General features: G+C 40.5%; 1 protein-coding gene across 4 annotated transcripts in view; it reads right to left on the bottom strand.

Annotated features, from left to right (window-relative positions):
- The window catches only part of LOC131664196 (centrosome-associated zinc finger protein CP190), a 256006-nt gene that overhangs the window by 136318 nt on the left and 91877 nt on the right, over positions 1-27811 (bottom strand). For 2 of the 4 annotated variants that reach the window (XM_058935103.1, XM_058935112.1), the window contains exon 3: positions 19602-19771. The exons of 1 other annotated variant lie outside the window; for it this stretch is intronic. In XM_058935103.1, coding sequence (XP_058791086.1) covers positions 19602-19760 — 159 coding nt within the window. In that variant the 5' untranslated portion in view covers positions 19761-19771. Of the gene's footprint in view, positions 1-19601; positions 19772-23053; positions 23109-27811 lie in introns of those variants that run through there. One more of the 4 variants, XM_058935121.1, reaches the window with a different exon arrangement.

Below are 27811 nucleotides of genomic sequence, written 5' to 3'. Positions count from 1 at the left end.
ATGTGCCGCTTCATGAAAGATCGACTTGTAGGCTTTTAGTATTCTGTATAGAACCAAGCGCTGCAATCTTTCTAAAGCGGATTGTTGCTTGACGTTGATTCTTTGCCACTAGTCCACAGGGTCGTATGCAAAGTTTGATAGTGGGAAACCGTTATAGATTATTTTCATGGAATTATATTTTAGGCCCCATTTTGCCTTAACTATTTTACTTAGTCAGCTCGAAGTAGGTTTTTCTACAGTTCTGAAGCACGTTTTAAATGTATTCTTCCATACGGAAGCTCTTCGAAATCGTGATTTCTAGATACTTGACTGTTCTCCGCATTCTAATGTTGTCTTTCCTGATCTTGACTCTAAGGCTCCTATTCTCGCTTAGTTGGCCTTTTAGACATATTAGTGCTGATTTTTGCACCGCCAGCTTCATTTTGTCAGACTTGCGTCATTTCGACATTATGTTAATGACTTCTTGGGCTTACCTTTCAAAGTCAATGCGTGTCGTTGCCTTGATGACGAGAAATACGTCGTTTGCATAGGCTAGTAGGATATGAGGTACTACTTCATATCCTGCTTCTTTGATTGCTCGGAGTGGTTTGTTAAAGATGACATTCCAGTCGACCGGTCCAAAGACCGATCCTTGGGGGCACTCCTTCGTTACTGCTTTCGATGTTACGTCGAAATGGGCATGAATGTTCACTTGTCGCTTACTAAAGTAACTCTGGAGGAGATTGTAGATGTTCTTAGGGCAATTTCTTTCTTTTGAAAGCAGGCTTGGCCACCATAAGGCATCGAATGCTCCTGAGACGTCCAGTAGAATATCGGGTACGTACTTGATTGACGGGTCAAATTCAGCCTCTTCTACTATTTCATACAATCTTTGAATGGCATCATCTATGGATCGATTTGCTTTAAAACCATATTAATCCTCCGAAGACCAGTCCGAACTATTTAGTGTGTTGGATATTCTTTGAATCACAAGCCTCTCGAGTGTCTTCCCAGCTATAGGGAGTAGACATACGGGTCTATATGATTTAATCTCGTTCTTTCGTTTCTCAACCTCTTTGAGCAACGTGATTAGCATTTCACTTTTCCATCTTCTGGGGAACACTCCGCATTTTAAGCAGGCGTTGAAAAGTTGCGTCAGCGCCAGGTGTAATGGTTTTGCATTCACAAGCATTTCCGACTCTATTCTGTCTCTGCCTGGTGATTTCCCTGCCTTGTTCGCTTTAAGGGCCATTCTAATCTCCCTTATCAGAAAAGGCGTTGCGTCATCGGTTTCTGGAACCTTTTGCATGTGTCTGCGAGCCTGCGCATATGCTTCGTTTTTGCAGTTTGAGTCGTCATTAGGCATTAGTTTTTCTAGTAGAGCCATGCTTGTTTCTTTCCAATCTTTCGTCACAGGACGATTAAAATTAACCGTACACACAGCCTTTGAGATTTTAACTTTATTAGATGCTTGTTTGTACGGATACGTCCAAGCATTCTTTTTGCTTTCGATAGTACAGTAATCTCGCCAGCTATTGTTCATAGGTTTTTTAATAGCCACTGCATATTTTCTATTGATTTCTTTTTCGATTGATCTTTGAAGGGCTTTCCTTTGCTTTCTATTCAATCGCTCCTTGTCTTTCAGAGCGACGATTCTGCGTTGTTTTTGTATCTGCAGTCTCTTACTTCTTAAGTTGGAATTCCACCAAGGTTAAGAGCGCGTTCTTCTCATTTTTGGTGGAATAGAGCCCTTTGCTGCCCTTAATAGAGCCTCTTCAAGTCTCGGAACTTAGGTTTCGATGTCTTCAGAAGTCTTTACAGGGAGACGAAAGGCTTTCCTTTTCAAATATGCAAAGTTTTTTTTACAGCGTTTCTGGAGTAGAGCATTCGATTGTGCGTTCAAGCATGCGTTCAAATGTGCGTTCAAATAAGCTAGTAGCGAGCGAATAGGTGAATGAGTGAGCGTGTGCGAATTGACATTTGAGCTTCGTTCAGTTTCCTTTGCGGGTTTCTCCATGGTTTTCCATGGCTCTTTTATTTACATTGATTTGAGCTAGCTAGTTTTCTAGCTTTTATTTAACTTTTAATTAGTTAATTTGATTAATTTGTTCATTTTTTTCTATTACTAATGCTTATACTACTTGTAACTGCTTAAAACTAGTTTAACTTATAACTACTTGCGTTTGTACAGGCGTTTGGTTCCACGCTAGGCTTGAGATTAGTCAAACCTGGTCTTGTTCAAGGAGAATTGGGTGTTTCGACGGATTGCATCTAAAAACAGCGCTTGAGTGAGCTTTTTAAGTGTCTTGCCTTACCTTTTGTCTTTTGCTTGTGTTCGTATACAGCAGCACTGGATTTCAATGGGCGTTCAAGGTGCATGGTTTTACGCTTACCAAAATAGCTGACTTTGACTAATTTCGCTTTCAATTGTAAATCTACTTTAGGCAGTGGGGCTAAAAATAATTCTTTAGATGTCGGGCCTTACTCCAGGAGTTCGAGGTAGAAAACTTTGGGTGGCTGCTACGACCACGGCCGCAACTTTTTACCCACAGTAGTGGCACCTGCCGGTTGCTAATCGACAGGGGGTAATTTCTTATCTACCGGAATCAAATTCAGATTGCCGCGATCATTGGTCCCCTGCAACTATTTCCTGGAACGGTCTCCCGTCTTCTAAAGAAGGCGCGTGGTACCGCAATCCTGAGAGATTTCCCTTCGAGTTACTCCCGGATTTTGGCTTGTCTAGGCTCGAGATGAGCTTTCGGGGTGCGATAGACTCCGCGTTGAATTTTTGAGCGTTTATATCCCGCATCTTACCAGGTAATTTGATGATCCGTGTTGATATTGTACCTTATTAATTTCGGTTGGCCTATGGGCCTGCTGCCCGTAGAACAAGCGTTGTGTGTTTTATCTACTATCTCTTCGCAGAGACAGCGTTTTCAGACCTACCACGTGAAGGTACACACATCCGCAATTGTGAATGTTAGTCGTCTTTCAAAACCGTCCTATATTCACTTCGGGTCGACTTGCAGTTATTTACTGCTCATCAAGGGCAATCGGTGTCACGTTCTTCATACATATACATTCGATTACACGCATTGCTGCAGGGGTATGTGCATTACTTGGGACTTTGTAGTTAACTCACTCCATCCTTAGCCTTTCAATAATGCACACCATCCTTCTTCTTGCGTGTTGCTTCAATTTCTGTATGGAAAGGAGAAGTCGTAGACATTCTCACCCAAGGCATGAATTGTTTGTTTGAGAATTTTGGACTCTCCTTTGAGGAGGACAATCGCAATTCGCCACTTTGATTAAGATTTTTGGACAAAGTGACTTGACCAGCCACGTGGCCATATGGTGCACTATGCGCATCATCTATGTGTTTTGTTCATGTGTTTTATTGCTAAGCGGGTTGCAATCGATCCTCCTGAGAGCGTCATGATTGCAACCGTTTGCTACCGTTGACGACGACACACTGGTATAGACGCCCCTCGTTGCAGACTTCATCCTATGCGCGGCGCTGGGTCTGAAGCTCATCGAGCTCGGGATTCCGCCCCAGAGTTTGAAGTGGGCCGCGGCTTCACTCCTGGTCGCCATTTTAGCGCCTCAAGCTCCGTTGCTACTTTGTCGAGCTGCTCGAGGTCGAGGTTCAGCATCTCGGCCACTGCAAATAAATAGGAATTTCCTCGGAGTTAGACGAGGTGTAAGGCGTGCGTGATCGTTAAAAAAGGGGGCCCCTTTTCGGCATGCTTTTCAGTCCGTCATGAGGCTTCGCCCTCAGCTAGGGTGGGCGTCTCATCAGACTAGTCTAGGTTCCCCACGGCTAAAAAGCACAAGCGAGGCGATCGCGCACGTGATTCGTCGCGCAAATACCGTTATCTTTCCCGCGGTTGCTCTGGTGTTCTCCTGGAGCATACTTTAGATGAAGCAACGGGTGATTTAACCAGTCTGCCTTTAACCATAAAGCGTATGGCTTTTCTAGGACGACCAAGTCCTCACTTGGGCGTCAGAGTCGCGGGCTGTGACGGTTCTACTTCTGCGAGCGGCGGGCGCTTCCTGGTGCGCCACGTTTGCTACGCGTTTCGGATTCACTTGCGTCCGGCGCTCACTCTTCTTCGCCGTCGATATCGCTCGATTCGCTCGCGCACTTGCTTGTCGCCTTCGCGTTCCTCGGTGGTTAAGGTGCAGCGATTGTTCCGCGCATATTTTTCCCTTTATCTAGTCTCGATGAGTGATAAAAGTGCTTGAAATCCTTAATGTGTGTCGATCCTGGCAGTTTGTCTTGCTGATTCTCGAGTAGGTAGCTATTATACCCTACGACCTCGGAAATGATATGGAGACCGGCGTATGCGAGTACCAGCCCAGCAGTGTGGTACCATGTGCGGCGTTTAGTAATATTCTGTTTTTCTTCAGTACCCAGTTATCTACTTTAAAATTCGCTGTGCAACACCTTTGGTTGTGTGTGCGTGTCTGGCGCTCATTTTCCTTGAACACGTGCTCTTTGCCCTTTGGGCGAGGATGAAGTTCCCGGTCAATCGTTCTGCCCAATGCGCTTGCGAGTTTGCTTCTCCTTGTTCGAACTTGGCGGATCGAGCTGTCTCCCGGAATTCAGTACCGCCGAGCTTAGACTAGTCCTGTGGTGTACCGCCGTGTTCAGCGCAAACGTGAACTCCGGCAAGTACTCGTTCTAATTTCAATACGTATCGTATGAGAAAACCTTAAATACGGCCATTACCGTGCGAATTACCCGTTCGATCGGGTTTGCGAGTAGCAGTAACGAATGAGCTTCACCAGATCAGTTCGGATTTAATTCCGGAAAATTTACAGAAGACACAATCTCTCGATTACGGGAGATTGTAGATGAAATTGAATGAAACAACAGCTTTGAATACGTTGCGGCTATTCCACTCGACATCTAAGGAGCATTCGACGCCTTGTGGTGGCCAAGCCTGCTTGCAGAAATCAAAAGAAGGAAATGCCCAAAGAACATGGGCTTCTAAAAACTTACTTTGACAACAGAGAAGTATGCATCACTGTATTATTCGATAAAGTCAGAAAGAAAGTAACCAAAGGGTGCCCGCAAAGGCCAGTCTTTGGACCAGTCAGATGGCGCATCATTTTTGATAAACCACTCCGTGCTCTAAGAGAAGCAGGATACGACTTACTGGCATACGCAAACGTCGTAATACCCAACATAAAGGCGAATAATATATCGGATCTTGAAAGACAAACACAAGAAATCATAAGGATTATGACGGACTGGTGTAAGTCAGACAAGATGAAACTAGCAGCAGAAATATCAGGGCTTATACTATTGAAAGCAAGTCTAAGCTAAAAAAGACACCCAAAAGTAAAATTGAAGCGAGAAACGTAAAGATGAAACAGACGATCAAATACCTTGGAGTAACAATCGAAAGGGACTTCAAAGTATTGAACCAAGCTAAGATTGTTGGAGATACCTGTGGACAGACATATAATGGAATAACAAAACATTGCAAGAGCGACATGAATACTTAAGTACATATCACTAAATTATATATATAAAGGTTTCTTCTTGACAAATCTAACATACGAGGTGTGTTCAAAAAGTACGGTGACTTTGTATTTTTAAGAAAAAATATTTATTTATTTATCAATATTTATGTTGTCCCCTTCAAAGTAATCCCCCTCAGATACAATACATTTATGCCAACGGTTTTTCCAATCCTCAAAGCACTACTCATAAGCACTTTTCGGTATAGCCTTGAGCTCTTCCAGCGATGCAGTCTTTATCTCTTCAATCGTTGCAAATCTCCGTCCTTTCATAGGTCTCTTTAGTTTTGGGAACAAGAAAAAGTCACATGGGGCCAAATCCGGTGAATATGGTGGCTGAGGCATGATTGTGGTGTTGTTTTTGGCCAAAAAATCTCTCACAAGCAAAGATGAGTGAGCAGGGGCATTATCGTGATGCAAAAGCCATGAATTGTTTTTCCACAATTCTGGGCGTTTTCTTCGTATTGCTTCTCGCAAACGGCGCATAACTCCAAGATAATACTGTTTATTGAGCGTACGTCCATATGGTAAGAACTCCTAAAGCACCACGCCATGGTAATCGAAGAAAACAGTGAGCAAAACTTTGACATTTGATCGAACTTGGCGTGCTTTATTCGGTCTTGGCTCATCTGGGCTCATCCATTGCGACGATTGGACTTTGGTTTCGATATCATAACCATATACCCATGATTCGTCACCAGTTATGACCCTTTTGAGTAAATCTGGGTCGTCGTTGACGTCATTCAACAGTTATTGAGCGATGCTCATGCGACGGTTCTTTTGGTAAAAATTTAGCAATTTCGGAAGAAACTTCGCTGACACACGTCTCATGCCCAAAACGTTAGAAAAAATTTCATGGCACGAGCCAAGCGATATACCAACATCCTCAGCAACTTCTCTGATAGTGATTCGACGATTTTCCAGAACAATTTTCTTCACTGCTTGAACGTTTTCATCAGTTGTTGACGTGCTTGGGCGTCCAGAGCGAGGCTCGTCATTAGCATCTTCCCGGCCATCTTGGAAGAGTTTGTACCACTTGTAAACATTTTTTTTACTCAGAACAGTTTCACCGTATGCCACCGTCAACATTTCAAGTGTTTCGGAGCACTTTATTTTATTTTTTACACAAAATTTGATGAAAATCCTTTGATCCATATTTTTCACTTGAAACTTGGTACAGATATTCGGGAAGAGTGTACCAACATAACAAAACAAAAAAATCGATAATCGAAAGTACGTTGCCCGTGAAATTTGAAAAGTCACCTTACTTTTTGAACACACCTCGTATGCTGCAGCATGGTAGTGATCCAGAGAAGATTGTGAAACTAGAAAGATATTGAACTCAGCTCAATGCAAAGCGCTAAGATGGACCACAATGACATACAAAGGAACCTCGCTGGCAGCTATACAGATTATTGCCGGCGCATGTCCAATCGATCTCGAACTAGACAGAAAGGTCATCAAATTCTGTGCCAGATGAGAGAAAAGTGTATCGCTATTTAATCTAAAAATATAATCCAAGGAGTTGAATTTCGGTAGAATCAACATTGGAAAAGTCGAACCTCATGGTTGATAGTGAAATCAATAGAGTTTGGCAACAAAGATGGGATTCAGAGAAGAAAGGTCGAACAACTCACAAGTTCTTTCCTACATTCAAAAACAGAATCGAAAATAAATGGCTAAACCCAGAATACTACCATCCAGTTCTTAACTGGGATTGGAGCCTTTAAATCTTAATTACATAAAGTAGGTTCAAGCGAGACTCCAAGGTGCGGCTGTGGAAAAGTGCAAATATCAAAGCACATTTTCTTCTACTGTAACATTCAAAAACAACTAATAGAAGCGATTAAAAAGCAGAGGCATTTGTGGCCCTGCCCGGAACAAGTAATAGTTTCAAATAAAGAGATTTTTGAAAGGTTCAGGAACTTCGCAAGAAGATACATGGAATCATTAGAAAGCGAAAGGTGTAGGAGCTCTTATAAAAAAGTGGAAAGGCAAACAACTCCTCCGATAACGAGATCACAAGTTAGTACATAACACCCAGACGAAATTAAAATCAAACTTAAACTTGAAAGAAAACGCTGGAGCACATGGTTATTTCAGGTTGTACGTGAAAAATATATACAAACACAAGAAACCTTTAAATCTCAAACTTAAAAGCGATAAGAAGTCGAAAGCAAAATGAAAGAGAAATCGCTGGTGGAGAAACAGATGACCAACGCAACATAAAACACAACAAAAAAAGCCAAAACGAAACAGAACAAAACATAATACACAAAGTAGACAAGCACCAAAAACAAAGTTAAAATTTTAAAATGACCTAAAAAAATTGAATTGAAAGAGTCTGTGTACTTCAAAAACTGTGGTGACCTACCAGCATAGCTGGAGACCAAGAAGCGTAATAGGGAGATACACGTAATTGTGTTTACACGGAGGATTTGTAAGCCGAACACAGAAATGCAGAATGTGACTACAAGCCCAGAAGGTTTTTCTTATTTGAACGCGGGAGTTTTCATTCTCAGTCCCAGCAATGGGTTGGACTCTGCGGGGTAGTGGTTAAAAAGCTCCGACATGAGCTAAAACTGCATAGCTGTTATTGTGTGGAAGACGCCGTTGAACTAGGTTGACGATGAACCATCACCAAGGGCTAATGCTCTAGGATCGCTCTCCTTGCGCGATTCCTATGAGTTTGGAACTTCCTTTAAAAAGCGGAAGGCTGATGCTCTAAGTGAATAGAGTTCATTCTCAATGTGTGATCGAAAATGCTTGCGTACGAAAGAAGAACGTATACTGGAAGGCAGGCAAGCCCCTAGATAAAGTGTTTAGAACGCACATACATTAACATTACCTCCCATCTTATAAGATTGATGTTACACAATGAGAATTTAAACGTAACCATCGTTGCTCTCATATTGTTTTTCATGCACTACAGCCTGGAATAGATTTACTATAATAGATGCAAAACTGATGAATCTGATTTGAGAACCTAATTTTAATCCAGATCGAGTTAAGGAATTCATGTATTGGTTGACAACTATCCTTTTCATTCTTGAATCACAAGCATGAAGATCTACAGTCCTTTTCGAGAATCTTACTCTTATGACCAATTTACATGATTTTCCGTCTCCTACACTTCCTATTCATATGGCTTAGTTTTGTCCTTTAGATATCTTAACTATGACTTATTATACTCTTCATTCCTACCATTTCCCGCAGCAACTAAACTGTGATAGCTGCTTCCATCTCCTATTTACTTGTTAAATCATTAGTTTATTCTTCTTGACAGCAACTCTAAAAAGTATCTCTCTTAAAAACTCTACCTTTATTCTTTTGTTTATTTTTCTTAGGTTAGCAATATTATAAAATTTAGTTATAATGCTCTAGATTTATAATATCTTTAGTTTTAAGCCTAGTTATATCCTATATACACAATTCTCAAGCAAAGCGTTTTACAGGTTGTAAAATGTATAACCTATTTTTTGTTTTACTGTATGAGTATCACACCCTACGAGATCATATCCCATGGTGTAATAAAGTAAAATCAATCAATCAATCAATCTCTCTTTTTTATCAGTGCTATCTATTCGTTTTTGCGCTCGAAAGATAAAGAGATAAAGAGAGATGAGATAAATTAGCTTTATTTCACTAGAAGGTGAAACCCCGTCTGTTCTATTAAAAATATAACAGTTATATAGTAGCTATAAATTATTAATAACTAATTAGTTAATCATTAACAATTAATAAATTAACGCATCGCTTAAGATATATATGCATAAACTATCTATAAGAAACAAATTATTACGTATAATTAATAAATAATAAAAAAATAAAATAAGAATAATAATACATGTGTTAAATAACAACAGCTTAATAAATAATAATCTAAGATGTGATATGATGCAACTCAACGGTTGAAATAATCAGAAAACCGTTTGCCCAAACAAGAAACGCCACAAATTAGTTATAAAAGAGATGAGTACTAGGAGGCATATTGGCTCCGGTGCTATAGCAATGTTGGTTTCGTTCGCCTAAAGTTGTGTAAAAATTGCTGGATGCAGAAAAGATTATTAAATTAATAAATGTTGATTGCTCATATTCATTTTTATGTCATTATAAAAGCAATCTTAGACCTATTGTACAAAATCAAAAGAGAGTAAACATGTGGATTAACGCATAGCTCAAGCGCCTTGTGCCATTGTTCTTGCAGGTTTATACGCACCGAATAATACAAATGCTATATAAATGAAACTATAGCAAATACGTGATGACCATGAGGTTGTAACGACTATCATTTAGAAAACAATAGAAGAACAAAAAATATGTGTGTTGCTTATGTCTTGTCAATTTATTGAAGTAAAGTAATACTTAATCACGCACTCGACCATTCTCTCAATCAAACTCAGAATCTAACGCTATCACACTCGAAATCAACTTTGAGTATAGTTATTGGATCTATTGAAATTTACGCGCATTTCGCTACCGAAAAGGGATACTCATCTTCTACAAGGAGCGGAGACAATCGATGGCTAATCGCTTGGGGTTTCTTCATTTTCTTTCCTTACTTACTACCCTTGGACCACGGCGAATGTGATAATGACGCACATATTCCCATTGCAATCGTATGTTCGACAAGGTCAGGCCTATTATTGGACGTGAAGCACGGTTAAGTCGAGGTGGCAAGCAAGAATAGAGGACTTCCTCCGTTCTTTTCTTTATTCGGCGCACAGATCGCACAATTAGTTCGAAGAACCAGCCATGAGGCATATTCAACACACATACACAGTCGGAAGCCTCGATGTCTCGCGCGCTGATTTTGTAACGGTCCTATTTATGAGCTGTTATTAAATCACTGCAACTAGTCTAACGTATTAATCTGTTTAGTCAAAACAATACATTAAGCGGCGCTACCTCACTGTTTACGCGACTGTATACAAATAAGAGTCGAGTCAAAACAAATAGCGTGACGTCACAAATAATATACATAGATATAATAAATCATAACATTGAGAAAAATATGTTAATTATAGATAATTTGAATATAACAAAGTATCAATTATATAGATTTTAACATACAGATTCACAATATCTTATTCAATCATAAATTTATAACGAATATTGATATGTAAAGTTAATTTATTTATTAACATATGAAATATTAGAAAAATATAAATAATTTATATGTAAAATGAATAAGCATAGAACATGAGTAAGAATTGGTTTCATTAATAACAGCTAAATAACAACTGTTATTAATAAATAAACAACTAATAATTTATTTAAACAATAAGCGATATATAGAACGAAAACATTAAGTTAATACTTGATAATGACAATTTTATGATTTAGAAATCTTAGATAATTAACCTAATAATCGCATATTAAGATTAAAAGAAAACCGTTACAAATATGAAAAATTAGTCATAATTCAAATGTTATTAATTAATTTAAATAATTAATTTTGGAAAATACTTCCAAAATTAATTAACTATAAAGTTATATGAAATTTTAATAATTTTCTATTGTAAATAATGTAATATCACGTTAATTAACTTTATTAGTTAATAACTTTTGACGACATTATTGGCGATAATTATATATTGTATAAAATCAACAAATAACTAGTTCTGTAAAATTTACATGTGTAAAAAACTTAATATTAATGGTTATTTACTTGTAAATGAAGAAAAATCATTTCTCAAAATTCGGGAATGTTTCTCGAATTTTCGATGAAATCTCTCCTGCAATAATAAGCGGGAAAATCTGTGTATAAATAGGCCCACCTTTGCACAGGCTAGATTCATTCACTTCTAGCCTTGCAAAGTGAGCGCATGAGTTTGAATAAACTTGGATCAACACCTAAGTTCTTTCTCTCATTGTGATTTACTAAGCAAGACTAACCTTTCCTTATAATTTGAGCTCGACTTATAGAACATCTCGCGCTATAAGAAACTTGGGCCGAATTATATCCTATCCAAGAAAGACTTTAGCTCTGCTTATGGGACAACTCGCACCATAAGAAACTAGGGCATTGTCTGACTTTCCTCGATATTTTATCATTACTTATATATATTTGATTTACTTAATTATTGTATTTGTCTCACTTAGCTATTTTCTTGAAATTATAGTAAAATCATCGGAAACAAATTCTTACTCATTAGCTAAATTACGAGAGTTCGAATTATTTTTATTTATAAGTGATACGAACATCACAATTTGAATAAATACTTTCTCGCGTTACAGGGTGATTCGTCGATTTTCACTATATTGTGCAAGTTAAACGTACCATAAATTTGATGCTGCAAGATGCCTGGAACTCGAGAGATACAAAGAGTACCTGACCTTGGGAAAGATAGAAGCAATAGTTGTTGCTCGCTGTGACTTCTCTGCTACTGGCATGATTTGGGGTGACGCCGTTACCATTGATGTGACTGCCCTTACTACTACCTCAATGATGTTCGGATGCCTCTTTTTCAAGGCTTGTCTTCTACACGAATTTCAACCTCTCTTATAATCCTTGTTGATCGTCTGTCAACTCTTTTTCGACTCTCGACAGCTACTACTATACGCGAGTCTGTGCATCGCTCTCTTCTCCTATTCGTCCGCTCTAGCGAAGCCGGCAAGGCACCGTCATAGGATAACCCTGGATTGCCATGCTTTCTCTTTTCTTCTTTATCTATACTTTTCTCTCGCATTCGCTCTCTCTTCGTCAGTCATTCTTGCCCTCTGCAACTCCTATCTCTACTTCACTTGCTACAACATACTAACATCCAAACATTAGCTGTGCACACATACATATGACCGGAGATGTGGCTCGGGTCCGTTGGACAGTGAGAGAGAGAGAGAGAGAGAGAGAGAGAGAGAGAGAGAGAGAGACAGACAGACAGACAGAGCCGGTTGGTAGAGCCGACGGCCCTCACAAAGAAAAATAATAACAGACATATGTTTATAAACTCACTGAATTGATCGATTGCAGCTTAAAATTTAATAGTTTTATAAGATTTTAGTTTACAATTTAACTGATAGATAGAACGGTAGAAGGTAGGATATAAGTCATAATCAAGGTAGCGACCAGTTACTAGAAGGTGATTACTAAAGAATAAAAACCGAGCCAGATGGATGGAAAGGATAGAAAGACGGATGTCGTTTAGAGAATGGGAGCATTGATAGGAGCGATATTCTCAGCAATGACCCTAGACCACGATATTTCAGTTTCAAGAGCAATAACAATAATTTTCAACCAGGATTTAAACTCATCAAAGAAATAAAAAATGAAATTAGTTACTAGGAAAGAGTTCATTAGCCTCGCCCCAGTTACGACAAATGATCCTTTCTAAGTCTCAGTACGAGGAACTGGACATGACAGAGCTAGAAGGGTTACGTCTTCAAATTTGCTGTGAAACGTGGATTCTATATTTCGAGAAATATATATCAAGATAATCAAACTTTGACGTTTTAAGGCATTAGACCCTGAAGGAGTGTAATCACTTACTGGAAACAGTAGGCCAATTTAAGTGGAACCTATAATAAGTGACATGTGAAGTAATATTTTGAGACGGAATAGCAGAAATAAAACCTATTACGAATGTGACACTATCATTCTATACATTCTGCAAGATCGATACTCTTGTTTTATCAAAATCTTAATAAACTATTGGACAATACTAAAACTATGGAAAAACTAGTGCTTTCACGAGTTGTTTTCTCACAGTAAAGCATAGTGAGTTTTTATAAAATTTTGAAAAGTATATCGATGCAAAAATGAAGTGTAAACATGAAATTTTCAATCAAGAGTATTTGTAATAGTGACTTCGAGATTCAGAACTATTATTGTATAAAAAATGCCACTTTTATTTAAGATAATATGAGAAAGTAACAATAAGTCAACTCGCTACGTGCAGTTCTCTGCCGATAATAATTACCTTTGTTTTTAATGATTCAAGTATAATCCATTTTGGGAAACCTACTGAGCAACTGTATTTACTTAAAGTTGAGCTTTACCAATGGCATTATGGAGATCATTGTAAGCACAATGTAAATATATTTGTATATCATCTGCATAAATGAGATAATTACCAAATTGCAGTATATTTGATAGATGATTTTTCTACATAGCAAACAACAATGGCCTAATAATAGTATCCTAAAGAACATCAAAAGACATATAGAGACATTAAGAATTTACACCACCTTCTTCAATGACCGCCTGTAGCCAGCCGCTAAGTAAGAGAAATACTATTGTAAAGTATACAAATGAGAGAAGTTTATGAAGCAAAGAAAAGTCAAACACAATAAAGAATGTTAGTCTCCTATTGCCAGTAGTATTATATCGTCGGCTAATGCTAATAAAGTCGTTTGTGTACTGTAGCTACAACGAAAACAAGTCTGAAGAAGATTCAAAATATTATTAGAACTGAGAAAAGTTGTAAGATAGACATGGACCAGGCGTTCCAATGTTTCTGAGGTAGCGCAGAGATTAGCTATACGAGGTCTGTTCAAAAAGTATCGCGAATTTTAAATTTTCGCGGGCTACATATATTTGATTTTTGGTTTTTTTGTAGCGTTATATTGGTACTCATGCCCCTTACTTATGCTGACAAGGTCGACCATTTTGAATGTTTAGTGAACTTTTGACAGCTGTTTTGCTTGGATGTGTTTTTGCTCGTTTTCGATTTTTGACTATTCTAAAAAATGGATCAAAGAATCTGTATCAAATTTTGTGTGAAAAACAAAATAAAGTGCGCGGACGTATTCCAAATGTTGATTGTAGCATATTGTGCAGCTACCTTGGACCGAAGCAACGTTTATCGGTGATACAAAATGTTCTCAAAAGGCCGAGATGTGAACGATGAACAATGTGCCGGACGCCCGAGCACGTCAACAACAAACGAAAACATTCATAAAGTGAAGAAAATAGTATTGGCCAATCGTCGAGTCACCATTAGACAAGTTGCTGAGGATCTAAACATATCGATTGGCTCGTGCCATTCGATTTTTATCAATGATTTGGACATGAGTCGGATCGCCGCGAAATTCGCCAAAATTGTTCAATTTTAACCAAAATCAGCATTACGTTAACACTACTCAGGAGATGTTGGACACGGTCCGTACCGACCTAAATGTATTCCAGAAGGTCATAACTGGTGACGAATCATGGATAGAAACCAAAGCTCAATCATCCCAATGGAAGCTGCCATATGAGCCAAGACCGAAAAAAGAGCGCCAAGTACGGTCGAACGTGAAGGTTTTGCTTACAGTTTCTTCGATTGCAGGGGCGTGGCACATGAATTCTTGCCATAGGGTAGTACGGTCAATAAGAGATATTACCTGAAAGTTATGCGCGATTTGCGCTAAACAATGTACCATAAACGCCCGGATTTGTGAAAGAACAAAAACTGGATTTTGCACAATGATAATGCCCATGCTTACACATCGTTGCCTATGCGCGAACGTTTGACCAAAAACAATGTAGTAATGATGTAGCAGCCACGATATTCTCCAGATCTGGTCCGCTGAGACTTTTTTCTGTTCTTAAAACGGAAGAGGCCCATGAAAGTATGATGCTACGCTACGATTGAGGAGATAAAGATGGAGTCAAAGGAAGAGCTAAACAAGAACACAAAATGATTTTTTAAGTGCTTCGAGGATTGAAAAAAGCGCTGGCTTAAGTATATTACATCCGAAGGGAATTATTTTGAAGGAAAGAAACAAGATATTCATAAATAAATAAATACTTTTTATGAAAAAATACAAAATTCATGGTACTTTTTGAACAGACCACGTAGAAGTATTAGATGGTAAGGAAGGATTGCGATCTTTAAACAGTGGGCGAATTTTCGTTTTTTACACAAAGAAGGAGAAGTACTTGAACGAATAGAGGCATTGGAGATTCGTTAATGTGGGAAAACTTATTTTGGTGAGTTAGTTTGTATGGTTTGCGTTGTTAAAATGGATTTAAAGTTAGAGTAGGTTAGAGGTGGATATCGATATAAGACAAAAGCATTATGCTTGTATAGTAGGTTGCTGTCGCAGCAAGACTTGTTTAGTTGACTCCAGTGGTATGAAATTTGTCTCCATTTAGTTCTTGTATCATCTGCAGTGTCAAGATCATCAAGTAGAGAATTTGTTACTTACATCAAAACACAGACTTTTGTAATTAGCAAATATACATAGATATTAGTCATTACCGTTATTAGTCAACTCGGCATTTCTGTTCACAAGATCTCATAAGGGTACGTATCTGAGCTGTAACCCATCGCTTGTGTCTGTTTGACAGTACTACTTTTCTAATTATAAGTAGCACAACGGCATAATATCTAACCATTATTACAGACGTAATCGCCCTTTCAATATTATCTAACTAAGGTGGGGAAATATCTAGATCTAAATGAGAATTATCAGACCTGTACAAAAAATATAAAGAAAAAAAACGCTATGTCAATAGAATTTAGTTAAAGAGTGGAAGAAATCTCATGATGACTGTGATCTGTCTCGTAACAACAACAAATCGTATACTAATAATGTGGTCTCCGGCAATAAACGGAATATATGAGTTAGAAAAATTTTCTACAGAATCGGAATCGTTTACAACAGGTTAAGGGTTGTGTGAGACGAGGGATCTCTGTCGGAGACAATAGTGAATAGGCTCAAGAGAAATATTGAAAAGAGCATTACAAGCATTACAATCAATCAAAGTGAGAAGCTTCATACAAGGTGGTGGAGGAGAGATTAACGTTAAAGTCACCGGTGATAATGACATTATGATGAAATAGCACGTAAGCAGAAATATCGTTGAAAAAATAAAAAGAAGATGCAGATGAGCTGAGGTATATAACAAGATTTGATTTTTCACGCTTAATTCCTGCAATAATAAATTAAAGGGTATTATCAAATTCAGGATCGGAAGTAACTTAGAATTTAACTGTGTAAAAATCACGCACATAGATAACTACACCTTTCCTCTCCATCATAGTCCAGACGGAAAAAGTTAAAACCGGTTATACATAAGTGATTATGTGGAAAAGTTTTGGTCAAGAATGTTTGAGTAAGAAGTATTGAAATATTCTTCAATCAACCAAGCTAGCAGGAGTGCAAAGTATGCAAACGAATCAAACCTATTTATATTGATATGAACAACGCTGAAAAATAATGTAATATGACATTGAGATTGATCAGTTTCTCGACATTGTTTATTTCCAATCAAGTCAAATATGTCAGCACCGTCGGTACAACTAGGAGCGTTATTGCACTTTACTCTGTTACCAACACGAATAATCAAGTTTATAGATAAATCCTTATAAGTTTCTCACTCTGGATCTAGCGTAACTAATTTCCTTACTACACTCCAATGCCATCATATATAGATCATGTACGGTCTTAGGCCAAAGAGCAGGGATATAAATATGGATATTACCCCCAAATTTGAAAACATTCATTACCGTTTCATCCTTGATCAAGTAAATGAGTTTCAATACTTTATGACATAACATGGTGCTTCCAGTTTGAAATACAAGCGCACTAGTTCGAGGCTGGCCACCTTGGATTTGTGGGCTCGATTGAATAATACGAGAAGTATTTTTTACCCCACCAACGAAGAATTTCACGAACAGGTGTAGTGAATGCTAGGCATACCACAACCAACACCAGTTCCAAACAATCCAACAATAGTCCGTGCAGTGTCATAATCAGTGTCATTGTATTGAAGAAAAACGCCATAAGCTATTTGTTCATAATCATCGATTAATATAGCTAAGTTATCACGTAAATAATTTGAAGAGGCCTCAGAAGCTTGATTGGTTTAACCTTTTCGCTTGGGATTTTTCCTTTAGAATTTACCTCGCATTTTAGCTCAATTTTAAGACTTACGTGAATGAACTTCTTATGTCAAGTCGCCACACGGAGTGCTGGTCCATATACGGACCAGTCCCGGAGAGAAAGTTAAGGCTAATGTAAAAAATTACAAGTGAAAGTTTAAGAGCGCTTTTAAATATTTTATAATGTGCTGATTACAATAAAAATAGTGAAAAAAATGTCAGATTCATATTTGACCTTGAACTTTGAAGGTCGAATAATGAAAATGCGTTTAAGCTTGAAAATTGGTATGCCTATGTTTTATAAACCGCTAAATACGATAAAAATAGTAAAAAAAGTTCTAGTCACCTTTTTGACCTTAAACTTTGTTTAACCTTCAAACTTCAAGGTCAAAGATATCACTAGAATTTTTTTACTAATTTTATCGTATTCAGCGACTCATAAAACGTAGGTATACCAATTTTCAAGTGCAAATACGCATTTTCATTGTTTGACCTTCAAAGTTAATTCTGAAGGTCAAAGAAGTAACCAGGATTTTTTCAATATTTTCCTAAATTTAATGCATTAAATTGACCTTATAAACATCTATTACGTTCACTTTTCTTGTTGGTCCATATATGGACCAGTCTCGGAGCGAAAAGGTTAAAAGTGGTCAACGCCAGCTCTTAGATATTACGTACTACTATCAATGAAAGAATGATAGGCTTCTTACTTTCCGAAAGTCTAGTTCTGTAACAAAAATCACACAGTCACATAGAAAAATTAGCGTTAAAGCTTTTCGTTTTATGCGTCAATTGATTTATCACCGGTCGGTCTACCTTAATTAAATATAGCTTAATAGCGATCAGAAGAAAAAAAACACGAAATTTTGAGATTAACAAACTAAAAAGATTATTACACAATTAAAGTGATAATTGGTTATATACATAAATATTGAAAAAAGGGAAAAGTAAAATTTTAAAAACACGCCAAAAGTTATACGTGTGATGGTTATTACGCCGTGGAACAACATCCTGTCTAATAAGTTCAAAATATAACGTAGATTTGTATTAGTTCTACGTTATTTGCAACTAGATAATCGCATCGTTTGAAAATTACTTGATTAAATATAACTAAAAGGTAAGGGTAATAATAATGTATAAAAAATTAAACTGCACACATTAAAAGATGTAAAAAATAAGATGTGATAATATAAATTGTTTATATTATTTTCATATATTTAATTTAAAGTTTAACTGTTACACAAGACCAAATAAGACTTAAAAGTAATAAGTTAAAATTGAAATAACGAGAAATAGACAACAGACAGACAGGCAGACAGAGAAAGAGTGAATGAGTGGGAGAAAGGCAACCTAAGGCGTGACTATAAAGAGGTGAAGGGCACCGAAACAGTATAGCTGATATCGAATTACGAGACATACACGTTTATGTGCGCTACTAAGGGATTCCTTGTTTTAGATCACAGCATACTTTTGAAGCGTTTCTCTGTTTTTGGTGAAGGTGCACGTCATTTCAATAAAGTATGTTTATGTAAACTAGTGGCTGTGAAAAGTGGTACTTCGGCATAAGTGCGACTTATTGAGCATTCTTTGCTCTCATAACCAGCGATTCTTCAGCAACCTTCTCGGTAGATCCTATTCGCGACGGCAGTGTACCTACAAAGAGATCCAAGGGCAGCCGCCCATAGATCTTCAGTAGAAAATTCTGAAACATTATTAAATACAGGTGTATAATGTTGTAGAGTGCAGTAGCACGTTGCAGAGTACAACAGCACATAACTGAAAACTAACTTTTCCATCATTGTTTACAATTAGATGAATCGGCTGTATACCTTTTAACTGATGACATTAACTTTAGTCCAATAACAATAAGTTATTAACATACAAATAATTAAAAATTTATAAAATATTATATTAACATGACTTTATTTGTAATATTTGTATTGCTTTTGTAACATTGCAAAAGTTTTTGAAAACTCGTTAAAAAATTGTATTGAAACTAGCGAACAAATTATATCTTTCTCATTAAGCAATTCGATTTTTCACTTTTTTAAAAATCGTAGTTACGCAAGAATTGAATAGTTTTTTAATGTATAATAGCTGGTTCTATATTTTAAATCACATACTTCAAGAAAAAGTTTATTATATACATAAAAAAATCCTTTAGCTACAGGATGATCTTATTCTCAAAGTACGTCAAGAATAAGTAAAACAAAAATTTTTGGCAAAGACTAATAGATAACTAGATTTGCGAATTTAAATAAAAAGGAAAAATGTTTTACTTACTTTGACAATGTGCTTGCTTTGATGAAATTTTATATGTAAATCTAGTAATTCTTCGTTAACGTATAATTGTAATAATTTTTGTAAAAAAAATGTTCCCCAGTTATCAACTTTGATTTGTTTCATGTCTCTTCCAAGAGGTAATTCTAATGTTGTTTCCATAGTTTATCGACCTAAAATATAAAATATATCTTAATTAAGACATATTTATATCTTAATCATAAGCATGTATCTGTGTTTTTCCAGATTAGATACTACGCAATATTTATAAATTATATCATTCCCAGCAATGACACTTTCGAATTAAAGTTAAAAAACAGACTATTCTGTATCACTCACAAGGAAACTACCCCAACCCGACCTCACCCGATTTGAATGATTTTGGGATATGTTGTAGAACTTGAAAAAAAATTAGATGAGTTATTTTTTTATCGGCCCATAAGGGCTTTTAAGGGGTGAAATCCATCCTGAAAATCAACCCCTAAAATCAGTTTTTTTAATATTTCTCAGCATCAAATGAATATTTTACAGTAAACTCAACGTTAAAAAATTTCTTATAAAAAGGAGCTTTTAAGGACATAACACTTATACCGATGGGTTGCAACCCCCTTTTTAATAGGGGTAAATACACTATTTTTTGTACTGTTTTACGACATGTAATATAGTAAACCAGCTCGAGTGATTTAAAAATCGCACTGATAATGAGAAAATACCAAAATTAAATTGACGTGTTTTCGGATTTTAAAAAAAAATGTTTAAGGGGTGTTTCACCCCCTAGAAACCATCCCCGTCAAACTATAAGCAGGTTAATCCACCTAACCCTGGGATAAATAAGTTTAGTCATTTGTTATTTCTTGAAATAATTTAATCCTATGCATGAGCGAGCTACCTCAACTAACCAACCTGCCTCTAGCCCACCAAACCCCCATAAACCACCCTTACCGAACCACATGCAAGCTAACCCACCTAATCCTGGGAAAAGCAACTTTAGTCGTTTTTTTAGAAATAATTGAATTTTACACCATAAGCGAGTTATCTCAGCTAAATCACCTACCTCTTATCCACCTACCCCTAACCTATCTAACCCCAACCCTTATAAACCACCCTTACCGAACCACATGCGGGCTAACCTTATATAAATACCATTCATGTTGACTAACAATATGTCCCAAGTATTACAAATTTTATGTAATAATTATTTTCTTTTCATTATAAATAGAAAAAAGATCAAAATAATTAATAACGGCTTATATATATAAGATTTGAGACTAAAATAAATTATAAATAATTATTAACTATTTTGTTTTTTCGAAATTAATAATAACAGTTATAGTATCAGTTTTTTTTTATATTATTTGCATTGTATTACATATAGCTGTGTATAAAAGAGTAATAATAATAGTTATTATTTTTTAAACGTAAAGATAATTCGTAATAAAGAAAAATAACAAGTAATAACAGTTAAAAATTATTAATTTCAAAAGTGGAAGTTTAATATAGTTATTATTTATTTTTTAATCATTTACAATATGTCAATGAGAAACGAAATTATAACAAATAATTGATCATATTAATAGTTTTAAATAGTTATTATAGTCTCAATTCCTATACTTCTAAACTGTTTACTTTTTTAAATTTTCACTTTTGGTTTAGTTTACTTTTTGTTGGTACTTTACTTTGCTGTACACTTTATCTTATTTACAATTTTCTCTTATCAATGGCTCGAAGAAGATAAGTTATATCAAATCTACGCCCCTTACGATAATAAGAAATCCGATACATATTTCATTATTCATAGTAGTTGAAGAAAAGTGAAGTATTTGAAAAGTTAAAGTTTTTTTATAGTGCTGGATTTATAAATAAACTTATTCTATATTTCCATAAAAATTTCTCGAATACGAAAATATAGTACATAACAAGAAGAAAAGTTTTTGTCTACTACGTAAGTATTTATGTCACTTATCATACATAATTTTATTCAAATATTTTGATTTGTAAACATGTGAAATGTAACTGTTAAAAACGTATGATCGAATTCTATCTATAGACTAGGTTTTCTTTTGTCTTTTGTAAAATTATTCAACTGCAAAAAAGAATATTTATAGCTTGATTTTGTTTTAGATTAAAATATGAAGATCAATCCTTTGAACGTAGTCAATTTATTATTAGCATATTTTCAAAATACCAGATAGCGAGATTAATTTCAAAGAAATTACATTGTTAGAAAAGTTGAAAGAAATATTAATAGATGCCGTGTATGAGTTTAATGATATTGATATAATTGTTGAAGAGACGTTAGATTTTCATGAAGATTATAAAGATACTGATGCTAAAATAATCAAAGATGAAGTTCAACATCATTTCCTGATCCTGATTTTGCACCAACAAATCAGTGCACAAATGATGATGAAGAAATCACATTTGATTATAAACAAATTTTGGAGAAGCGGAAAAAAAAAACTTGAAACTGGATACTGTACAACATAGATTCAAAAAAGTTTCATCTATAAGTCAACTTAAACTTTGGGCGAAAACAATTAATAAAAATGGAACTTATCGAGAAAAAATTGCGCAAATTTGCCAATACACGTTTGATAATTTAAAAGCCGCTATTGCAGCTGGTACGATAGTGCATGATCGAGATATACGGAAATGGGCATTGCAAGCTCAAAAAATTGTTGGCCATGAAGATATAAGATTTAAGGCTTCTCAAAATTGGTTACAAAAATTTAAAAAAGCTCATAGAATAGTATTTAGAAAAATATATTTATCACCAAAAAAACATTAGAAAGTAAAGAAGAACTACAAACTAATGCTGATGCTTTTGTAGCTGATGTTAAATCATGTATACCAGAAATCGGCATTGCAAACTTTGTAACAGGCTGCCGTTTAGTCTATAATCATGCAAACGTACCTTTAATTGCGACTAAACGACGCCTTGCTATCTATGTGCTCAAAGCACAGTAGCCTACCTTGCCTCGGAGTGCGCCTGCGCAGAGTCTCTTCGCTGTCCCGAGTTGGGTTCCCCCAACTCACCGCTTGGCGGCGCTGTCGCCCCTTACTAGTAGCGCTCGTGCGGCCGCCGCTGGAACCTAAGCCGTCGACTCGCGTCTATCGATAATCGCACGATTCGTGCTACGCAACCGGCGAATTCGAATCCACTGAAAATAAACACTGGCGCGACCTCCGGACAAAGGAAAGACTAAATAACGACTATCTAACTCGAAAATAACGATAAAGATGCACTTTATTGAGGTAACTAATTTACACGGGGAATTGGCCAAGAGACTTACGCACGCACGCGTGAATGACAACACACGCCGAAAATGAGAGAGAGAGAAAACCACGAATGCCGCGAACTAACCGCCCGCACGCAACAACTAATCTTCCTCGCGCACGCTGCGCGGGATCGCACGCAAATTACAATAACAAAAAGGGGGAAAAGGTGCACCTACCGCAAGAACGATGAGGATACGGTGGCCAACCGTATCCGATCAACACGCTGCTAATAAGCTGCTCCGCTGCTTGCTGCACCGCCTCGATTACTATTGCTGCTGTTGTTGTTGCTGCTGTCGCTAATGCTGCTGTTGCTGCTAGGGCTGCCGCCGATATTGCTGCTGCTATCGCTGCTGCTGCCGCTATTGCTGCTGCTAACGCACCCACGCACTCACGTTCGCAATGTCACCAGAAAAACACAAAACTTGAACGGCTCGGGAAAATGGAGGTTAGATCGGCACGAACTGACTGAGTGGCACAGTCATACTGCCGGTCGGAGCCTCCCCTCCCGGTCATTGCCCCTTACGCTCTCTCTCTCTCTCACGGACCGAACGCGGCTCCTCTCGCTTAGCCGCTCGCTAACCTCGCGCGAGTCTACGATTTTTGGTAATCGTTGCAGCCCCCTCCTAGCTTCGAACTACCGGATCGAACTACCCCATTGACTCGCGACCCCAAGGACAGGATTGGGAAAGGAGAGAAATCAGCACAATCCATCCTCTTTGAAACACGGCTTTATTTGCCCATCTCGGGCCACCACTCCCCCACGTCACCTGCCGGAGCCCCCTGGCGCCTTGTGTCTGGGGTAGCGCCAGTGCTCCGACTTGTTGGGGCACTTGGAGGTCGTTGTGATGCCGGGATGGCCGCAGATGTAGCAGCCCTTGCCCGGTCTCCTGATGAGGCCGGGCTCCGCCCCATGGCCCTGGCTTCCTGCTGGTTGTTGGGGCGGCGCGGCTGCTGCTGCCGGGGCAGCGATGAATGTGACGCCGCCCACCGTGGCGGATGTGCGTCCCCCCATGGTACGCACCACCACGGTAGGGTCGGAAACCGACCCGTCCACGCGGACCGTGAACTCCTGTCCGGCATCGGGGGCCCCCGAGACTCTCTTGGGCTGAGTCTTGGTCGGGGGCTTGGCCGGAGTCCTGGCCGCGTCCCTGCTCGTCGGGGCCGCCGGTGGTAACACCGCCGGCGGGCCCGCGGCCTCTGGGGACTCCTGCCCCCGGTCAACGCGCAGGAGGGCCTCACCATAGGCCCTCTGCCGCCGGACTACCGGAGCCCACTCCCCCAGCATTTCTTGGGCGCCGCGGAAGTCGAGGAACTCCCCCAGGTGTGCATGTACCTGGCGCTGGAGTTCCCCGACAAACTCCCAGGCATTTTCTAACTCCTGGAGGCCCAACCTCACGTGCCTCCAGGAGTTTACAAGCCCATCTTGCTGGGGGACCCGTGGGTGGTTGCAGACCCACTGCTGCTGGCCGCAGGCCTCCCTTGGCCCGGGGCACTGGGTCGAGCTCTCCGTCGTTGCCACGCTCGACCCTTGGGTCTGCACACCCTGGTCCTGCGTGGACTGAGACCGACGGCCCTCTTCGGATGGACCGTCGGTCTGGGTGGACGCTTCCCTGGTCTCGGGCCTTCTGACCGGGGGCCTCATGGCTTCCCGAAGGAAGTCGTCGACCCGCTGGCGCGAGCGGCCCTCGCGAGCGGTCACCTCGACCTGGGCCCGAACGAACCTACGGAGGTCGCCGATCAGCCGATCGGCGCCCGGACCCAATCCCAGGTCGAGCAGCAGTTGGGTGGCCGTCTCGAGGGCCTCTTCACTGATGACCAGCTTCCTCTCCATCTGTAAAAGAGAAGAAGTGGGGTCAAGGGATTTCTCAGGCTCAGCCCTTAACCTACCCGTCGCCGTGTGACGCTCGACGCTATTGTTTACGAGGACGTCCCGGTCCCCGGCGCTTTCCTCGCGAACATGGCCCATTTGCGGGGGTAGCTGGCAGTACCACCTTCCGCACGTGCTCAGCGGTTCTACGTGGTCTGCTCCTTCCCCTTACCGCATTGCCATCCAGGTCGTCTCCACCTGGTTCCCGAGGTTCGCACGCGGGGTTCTTGCGCGGCCTACCTCGGCCTCGCTTAGCCGGCGCCTCGACCGGTACCTCTGGAGCCGCCGCGGGTTTCTCACGCTCGTTCGCGGGGGCTGCATTCGCGACGCGCTCGCATATCGGATCCTCGCTGGATTCCTCGATCTTCGCTGGCGGGTCGCCTACGCCCTCCTCTTCCTCCAACGGTGCTGAGTCCCCGCCTCCTGGTTCCTCGTTGTCCTCATCTGAGAATGGACCGAAATAGGGCTTGAGGTCCTTGGCGTGGATCAGCTCGGGCAACTCTTCCTGCTGGTTACCTAGGCGATAGGTATTCGTCCCACATACCTCCTGAATTACGTAGGGACCAGCATACTTCGGCGCCAACTTCGCCGAAACGCCCTGAGCTGCGGAAGACAAGATGCGGTTCCGCTTCCACACCCAGTCCCCAACCCTAAAGTCGGCCTGACGTCTCCTCCGGTTGTAGTAGACCGCCTGACGGGCCACCTCCTCCCTGGACTTAGAGCCAGCACGTTCCCACAAATTGGGTAACTGGCGCATGTGGTCGCCCCATTCGGTCAGTTCTTGGCCCTCGGAAGCTTCCCGGGCCAACTGATCCTGGGCCCTCCTAAAGGTCGAGGGGGGAGTGGGCTGTCTCCCGAAGACCAGCATGGCCGGGCTGTAACCTGTCGCGCTGTGAGTTGCCGAGTTCAACGCGAAGTTGAACTCTGGCAGGTGCTCGTCCCAGCTCTTATGGTCCCGCTCCACGTACGATATGAGCATGGCCTTGAGGGTTTTGTTCACTCGCTCTGTGGGGTTTGCCTGCGGGTGGTAAACTGGGGTAAGGGCGCGCCGGATGCCGTTCCTCGACAGGTAGGCATCGACCTCTTGGTTTTTAAATTCGGTCCCGTTGTCCGAAAGAAAAATCTCTGGCGCCCCAAACCTGGTTACCACCCTCTCGTGCAATTCCCGTACGATGGTCCTTCCGTTGGCCTTACGTACGGGTACGCACTCCACCCACCGAGTGAACAGGTCTAAAAAGACCAAAATGTACTCGAACCCTCTCGAGCTCTTCGGGAAGGGGCCAGTAATGTCACTGGCCACCACCTGCCAGGGTCGCGAGACCTCTCGACGACCCATCAGCCCGCAAGGCGGCCTTTGCTCCGCCTTGCATTGCTGACATACCGGGCAACTCCTCACGTACTCTCTGACCTGATCGTACATCTTTGGCCAGAAATACAGGTGCCTAGCCCGGGAGAAAGTTCGTTCTCTCCCCTGGTGTCCCGCTGCTGGCGCATCGTGCACCTCCTCGAGTACTTGATGCCTCTTCTCGGCAGGAACCACTAGCTTCCAGGCTTCCTCGTTGTCGATGGACCCTTCGCTCTCCTCAGCCGGATTGTAGTGATACAATCTCCCTCCGACTACCTTCCAGGTAGGTTGAGAATGTGGATCCTGGCATACTTCTTTATACTTCTGAAGGTACCAGGCATCGGCAGTTTCCGGCTGATGAGTCATGGCACCCACTTCTACCACCCCCTCCTCATAGGCCCTAGATAAAGCGTCTGGCACCACGTTGAGGTCTCCTTTTCGATACTCTATATCGAACACATGGCCTTGTAGTGCTAACGCCCAACGCGCTAGCCTTCCTGTAGGATTCCTCATACTGTGGAGCCACTTAAGGCAACTATGATCGGTGATGACTTTGAAGTGGTGCCCCTCAACATAAGGCCGGAACTTCCCGATAGCCCATACTACTGCCAGGCACTCTCGTTCGGAGACTGTATAGTTTCTTTCCGCACTGTTTAAGGAGCGACTGGCCTACTCAATTACGCGCTCCTGTCCATCGACTTCTTGCGTCAATACCGCGCCTATCCCGCTATCGCTCGCGTCCGTTTGTAACACGAACTGCGCGTTGGGATCTGGCGACTGCAAGATCGGTGCCGAGACCATTGCGTCTCGTAACCGTTCGAAAGCCTGCTCCTGTTCCTGCTGCCACGCAAACGGGATGCTCTTCTTCGTCAGGCGGTTTATCGGCTCAGCGATGGTTGCGAAGTCGGGTATGAAGCGACGATACGACGACATCATCCCCATGAATCGCTTCACCTGTCTGATCGTCCGTGGTACTGGGTAATCCATGATGGGCTTGATCTTCTCTGGATCTGGCCTTACCCCTTCACGGTTCACTAGGACCCCCAGGTACTTGACTTCCGACTTACAGAAGTGGCTTTTGGTCTTATTCACAGTGAGGCCCGCGCCCAGGATTCGTTGTAAAACCAATCCCAGGTGTCGCTTATGCTCCTCAAAAGACGGCGAGATAATAATCACGTCGTCGAGGTACGCAAAAGCGAAAGGATCTAAATCCGGGCCAATCACTCTGTCCATCAACCTCTGGGAGGTCGCGCCGGCGTAGGACAATCCGAAGGGCATTCTCTTGAACTGAAAATGCCCCAGGCCAGGGACTGTGAACGCCGTAATGGGGCGCGACTCCTTTTTAAGAGGTATCTGATGGTACGCGCTACTCAAGTCCAGTGTCGAGATGAACTTCGCATCCCTGATCCTTCGCAGGATGTCGCTCATGAAGGGTAGGCGTCCGGCTTGGTTACTGCGTTTACCTTCTGGTAATTCACGCAGAACCGGTATTTGCCGTCTGCCTTCTTAACCATCACCACTGGACTTGACCACCCGCTGGTTGCTGGTTCAATGACGTCGTTGTCCAGCATGGCCTTGACCAGCGCGTGCATTTCGTCTCGCACCCTATCGGAGACCGGGTAGTATTTCTGTTTACAGGGTCGAGCGTCTCCGATGTCTATCTCATGCTCGACCCCCACAGCACAGCCTAAACACTCGCCTCCGTCTGGAATTAATCCATCG

The sequence above is a fragment of the Phymastichus coffea genome, unplaced genomic scaffold (assembly GCF_024137745.1).
Source record: "Phymastichus coffea isolate CEN01 unplaced genomic scaffold, Cenicafe_Pcof_1.1 PCOF00003, whole genome shotgun sequence".
NCBI classification, from domain to species: domain Eukaryota; kingdom Metazoa; phylum Arthropoda; class Insecta; order Hymenoptera; family Eulophidae; genus Phymastichus; species Phymastichus coffea.
The sequence above is the reverse complement of the archived record's forward strand: the minus strand, read 5'-3'. Positions and strand labels throughout refer to the sequence as shown.